Below are 6,000 nucleotides of genomic sequence, written 5' to 3' on the forward strand. Positions count from 1 at the left end.
TCGAGAGGTCAATTCTCCCCCAAATGATCTATAGGTTTGATGCAATTGCTATCAAAATCCCAGCAAGATTTTTTTTTTATAGACACAGACGAGTGTATTCTAAGACACATCTAGAAAGCCGCAGGCCCTTCAATACCTAAAACAATCTTCAAAAAGGGAAATGAAGTGGGAGAAACCACTCTATCTGATGTTAAGGTCTTCCGCGTAGGTATAGTAATCAACAGAGCGTGATAACGGCAGAAGGAGAGACATACAGATCAGTGGAACAGAATAGAGAACTCAGAACTAGGTCCACACAAATATGCCCAACTGGTTTCTGACGAAATTGCAAAAGCAATTCAAAGGAAGGACAGTCTTTTCACCAGATGGTGTTGGAACGATTAAGCATTCAAAGCAAAAAAACAACAAAAAACAAAAAACTTCCATCCAAAACTCACACATTTTCATGGGATAATTAACTCAAAATGGATCAGGGACTCAAATGTAGAATGTAAAACTACCAAAATTTACGGGAAAAAAATGGATTGGGATCTGGAGCTAGGCAAAGAGTTCATAGCTTTGATACCCAAAGTGTTACCTATAAAGGGAAAAACTGATAAGCTTGCTTCATCAGAAAAAGTTCTGCTCTACGAAAGCCCTTGTTAAGAGGATGAAAAGCAAAGCTACAGACGGGGAGGAAACAGTTGCAAACCATAAAACGTGGCAAACGACCAGTATCTAGAATGCATAAAAAAACTCTCCAAGCATTCACTAGCAATAAACCACAATAAATAACAAACCATAAAAACAAGCAACCTCTAGAAATAGAAAATAGGTAAAAAAAACACCAAGAGACACCACACCAAAGAGGATATAGGGGCAGCAAATAAACACGTGAAAAGATGTTCTACACCATGAGCTATTAGGGAAAGGAAAATTAAGACAGCGAGGAGACAGCTCTTGCCCACCTAACAGGATGGCTGACACAGCAAAAGGACATCAGATGCTGGCGAGGATACGGAGAACCCGGGTCATGCAGACACCGCCGGTGGGAATGCGAAAGGGGACAGGCGCTCCGACAAGTTTGCCGTTTCTTATCACGTTAACCACACCATTGCCACACGACCGAGCAACTGGGCTCCTGGGCACTTATCCCAGACACGTGAAGATGTGCGTACAAACGTGTACGTGAACGTGCAGAGCACATTTCCTCACAACAGGCAGAGAACTGGAACCCAGAGGCCTTCGACAGGTGAACGGTTACGTGGTGGCCTGTGGTAAATCCACACCGCGGATCCTACCCGGCAAACGGAAGGCGCAAACTATTTCCAACACGCACAACTTGGGTGATTCTCCAGGGAATGAGGTGGAATGATAAAAAGAGGTCATGTTCCGCATGGCTCCGTTGGTACAATATTCTCGAATGAGTAAAACTTGTAGAATTGGAGAAATGATCAGTTCTTGCCAGGGTCAGGGAGGGGCGGGAGGGAGCGGCCAGGAAAGGCGACCTAAGGGACCCTTGACGGTGACGGGAATATTCTGTATCTTGACTTGCGTGGCGTCGGTATCCTGGTCGTGACGCTGCATCACAGTTTTGCAAGATGTCATCACAGAAGGTAACAGGATAGAGGGTACGTGGGCCCTCCATATTATTTCTCACAACAGGATGGGACTCCACAATTATCCCCAAAATTAAAGTTAAAAAAACAAAAATTTTGGGGCGCCTGGGTGGCGCAGTCGGTTAAGCGTCCGACTTCAGCCAGGTCACGATCTCGCGGCCCGTGAGTTCGAGCCCCGCGTCAGGCTCTGGGCTGATGGCTCGGAGCCTGGAGCCTGTTTCCGATTCTGTGTCTCCCTCTCTCTCTGCCCCTCCCCCGTTCATGCTCTGTCTCTCTCTGTCCCAAAAATAAATAAAAAACGTTGAAAAAAAAATTAAAAAAAAAAAAAAAAAAAAAATTTGTTCCCAGCTCTGCCACCTGCTACGTAGGTAGCTGACCTTGAACAGACTCTGAACTCCCTGTCCTCAGTGTTCTCACGGCTAAATGGGACAATACCTCCTGAAACATGAGAAAAACTAAATGCCACTTATGAAGGATGTGGCAACGCGCACGGCACACAGTACTTCAACAACAGCCTGTGAACGCTGAATCTACGCGTAGACACAAGAAGTATTCTAAATCGTACCATTCAAATGCCCACTACTGCAGCCGCTGCAGAGCAATTAATTTGAAAGGTCTCCTCCCAAAGTGATCAGTCTAAACATGGCGTGGGGGGGGTGGGGGGGGGGAAGAATTTGTGGTTTTAAACTGAAAAAAGAGGGGGCGCCTGGGTGGCTCAGTTGGTTAAGCGGCCGACTTCAGCCAGGTCACGATCTCGCGGTCCGTGAGTTCGAGCCCCGCGTCAGGCTCTGGGCTGATGGCTCAGAGCCTGGAGCCTGTTTCCGGTTCTGTGTCTCCCTCTCTCTCTGCCCCTCCCCCGTTCATGCTCTGTCTCTCTCTGTCCCAAAAATAAATAAACGTTAAAAAAAATTTTTTTTTCAAAAAAAAAAAAAAAAAACCTTAAAAAAGAATTCCTAACTAGCCACTGAACTAGTCACAGACAAAGCGAGTTTAAAATGGAGTTACGGTGAGTTAAAAGCTGGGAAGGAAAAGAGGAGACCGGCTAACAAACCTAATATTTCTGTTGATCAGGAAGTCAGTAGAGGTTAACGTTTGCGTGCACTGGGAGAAGGTTAGGAATGAGTTTCCTAAAACGCACTCAGCACAGTCATTTAAGACTCTATGTTGCTCAACATTTTGTCTACCTCCCGAGTTAAAAGTGGGAGAAAGTCAGTCAAATCCTTGTGATCCTTTCTACACCTGCCGGGCGTGGAGGTTCGGAAAAGCAGCCGAAACGCAATCTGGCTCCGAGATAGAGGAAGACAATGAAATGCACTTTACCCCAGAAGATGAGGGGAATTTTAAACACACAGTGTATCCCCGGGAATCACACTGGGCTCCTGGCCTTTAACGTTGGTGAAGACTGCCCAGAGCAGACCCACAGAGGCTTTTGAAAGAGGTGAAAAGGAAGGAGTGTTTTGTCATTCAAATGATTCTCTTCCCGTCATTCCCCTCAAGATCCTAAAAGAGCTTTTTCTACTAAAATGAGAGATTTTCATAACAAATACAGAAAGCGGGGATACCAGGCCGGGCCTGGAGGCTTAGACGCGGGGTTTCGGCTTCCAGGGGGTGGACTCACTTACCCCCCGGGCCTGGAACTTCTTCCTCGTGGGTGAAGTGAGAGGCACCGGATGGGTTTCTACAGCCCTCTGCTACGTTTAAAGTCCCTGGGGGCACCGTAAACTCTCGTGTCCAGACAGCCGTCTGGTAGGACAAACTCTCCTCTGCTTGAGACATACCTGCTTTCCCCACAATGAGCCTGGGAAGGAGTAGGTGAGAGGGCAGTGAGAGGGGGTAGCGATCCAGTAAAAACGAGCACATAAAAAATCATAAACAAACCCCCCAAATGACTCTAAGGGCAGGAGAGAATCTACGCTGGGCTGCTCGCGGTCCGTTTTCTCCAGATTTCCTTTCCGGGGAGCCCTTCAGCACAGACTCCCAGCAGAGAGAGACCAGAATCCAGACTTGGTCAACCCCACAGCTTTTTTGTTTTGTTTTGTTTTCCCCAAAACCGCCAAGGATAAGACGAGCAGGGAATAGGAGAGCCAGTCGACTGTGCACAGCACGCAGGACATCCACTAAAGGGTGCAGAGCAAGGAATTCCCTTGTACCGTCACGCGCGCACACACAACGGCGACGGGGCAACGCGGGGGGCTGTGAGCACAGGCTGGGTTATCCGAGGGTGTCAAGCAAGCAGTTACTGATTCGCGGCTTCGGTAGGCGGACCGCGGTGGTTTCTAAAGCGAGGCCTTCTCTTTCAGCGACAAACGCTAAGACCCTTCCTAACGAAGTTCTCCGCGGTCTGGGGTTGGCTTCCAGCCCCAGGGCAGGCGTGTGGGTGACCCGAGCGCTGAGGCTGGGGGAGGGGGCGTGGGTACGCGCACTTCGCTCTACTCCCTGCACGTTGTGCAGGCGGCAAGTTCTCAGTTCCCAAGCGGAGCCGTGCGGCCGGCCTCCTCTCCGGTCTACACCGCTCTCCGGCACTTACGGGGAGGGCAGGGCGAGGACGGCTCCCTGACCCCGGGAGGCCGGCTGTGGGAAGCGCGCAGAAGCCGTCCTGTAAGGGCGCGTCCCTGGCGCGGCGTCCAGGAGGGGCCCGCCCACCGTCCCCATCCCCCGAAGTTGGCCAGCTTTTCCGCGTCTCGGCCCCCAGCCCCCACCCCCCGCAAGACGGGCAGGGGCGCAGGCCATGATCGCGCCCCGGCGCCGAAGGGGTGAGCATCCCCGGCCGGATACCCTCCCCGCCCAAAGCCGGGGTCAAGCGGCCCGCACCTGGCCGCACCTGCGCGCACCTGGGCGCAGGTGCGCGGGCGGGGACGCCGAGGCGCGCGCACCTTGAGGATGTTGTCGAAGATGGTGTCGCGGAACTCGAGCAGCGCCTTCTGGTCGAACTCGCGGCCGTGGATGATGCGCATCTGCTTGAGGAAGGTGGACTTGCCGCTCTCGCCCGCGCCCAGCAGCAGGATCTTGACGAGGCGCCGCACGGCGCGCCGCTCGCGGGCCAGCCCCGCGTCGATGTCCCGGCTGCGCCGCCGCGCCTCGCGCTCCGCGTCGCGGGCCCCGCTGCCGCCCGCCCTGCGCTCGCGGGCCCCGCCGGCCTCGGCCGGCAGCAGGCAGCGGCTGAGGGTCCGCACCACGCCGGACATGGCCGCTCAGGCCATGGACCCCGCCGCGGGCGAGGCGAGCCCCGCGCGGCAGCCGGCCGCTCCCTCAGGCCGCGTCCGTCCGTCCGCCGCCGCCGCCGCCGCCCCGAGGCCCGCTCTCGCCCGCCGCTCGGCCCCGGCGGAGGGGCGGGGCGGCGCGGCCGGGGCCCGGCGATTGGGCCGGCCGCCGTCCATCCGGACGAACGCGCCCTCCGATTGGGCCGTGTGGCGCCGGGAGGCGGCCGTCCCTCTGGCCCTCGGGGCGGGGTCGGCGCCGAAAGAGGCGGGATCTTTGGGGTGGGGGCGCTTCTCATTGGGCATCTGGGATGAGGTTCTTTCTTTCAGAATGAAAGGGAGGCGGGGCTGCCGGGGAGGCGGGGCGGCCGTCCGCCATGACCAATTATAATTGCTCTGGGGTCACGTCAATCACGGGGAACAGGCTTGGGATTGGGAGATCGACGAAACGGGGCGGGACCAGAAGTGCCAGGTGTACAGAAAGATTCTCCCTGAGTTCCCAGATTGGGTCAACCTGTGAGACCAGGCGTCTCGTTAAGTGGACTTAACGTTGCCCGAAAATGCAGATATAAGAGGTGCAGCTGCTCGTCTTATGTTTGCAGAGAAAGCTGTTCCTAAACCATTTTCCTTCCAGAAACACGCAGGGGGGGGAGGGACGCACACACAGTTTTAAACAAATGCACCCTTTGAGAGTGGCATGGCCTCTGGGCGTCTGTCTTCCGTAAAAGCTAGCTAATCATCCAAACCAGAAGCCCCCCGCAAAAGTCTTACGTAGCACAGTAATTGGGAGTGGGGTCTGCAGTTGCTGGGTCTGAGTTCGAATCTTTCCTCAATCCCTTACTACTTGCACAGCCTTTTAGGCAGCTCCCCGCCCTCCCTCCCAGCCACATACCCCGTTTTTAGCTTCAGTCTCTGCAAAATGGGGCGACGATAGCAACCACCTCACGGTTATGAAGATACGAATAGAGAACATGGACTTGAGAAACACTTACCATGCTGCCAAGACCCCAGTAAGTTCTTGCTAAGAGCTAGCTGATCTTATTAGAGATTCTTACCTGTCCCAGATTGAAGTGTGGTCAGGATCCCTGGAAGGAGTTCAGGTATCTCTTAATCTCCAGGTGACCGGCCAGATTGGGGAACCATTGCCCGTTAAAAGATAAACTGGGGCATATTAAAATTTTTAAGAATTTGCAGTATTTTAGCAA

General features: G+C 53.6%; 1 protein-coding gene across 1 annotated transcript in view; it reads right to left on the bottom strand.

Moving 5' to 3' along the window:
* Nucleotides 1–4,798, bottom strand: part of GNA12 (G protein subunit alpha 12) — a 109,642-nt gene extending 104,844 nt beyond the window's left edge. Inside the window, exon 1 of the mRNA XM_042921268.1 lies at nucleotides 4,472–4,798. Within this exon, the coding sequence (XP_042777202.1) occupies nucleotides 4,472–4,783 (312 nt within the window). The 5' untranslated portion in view covers nucleotides 4,784–4,798. The remainder of the gene's footprint in view (nucleotides 1–4,471) is intronic.
* Nucleotides 4,799–6,000: the final 1,202 nt, after the last annotated feature.

Source organism: Panthera leo, chromosome E3, assembly GCF_018350215.1.
Source record: "Panthera leo isolate Ple1 chromosome E3, P.leo_Ple1_pat1.1, whole genome shotgun sequence".
Lineage (NCBI taxonomy): Eukaryota > Metazoa > Chordata > Mammalia > Carnivora > Felidae > Panthera > Panthera leo.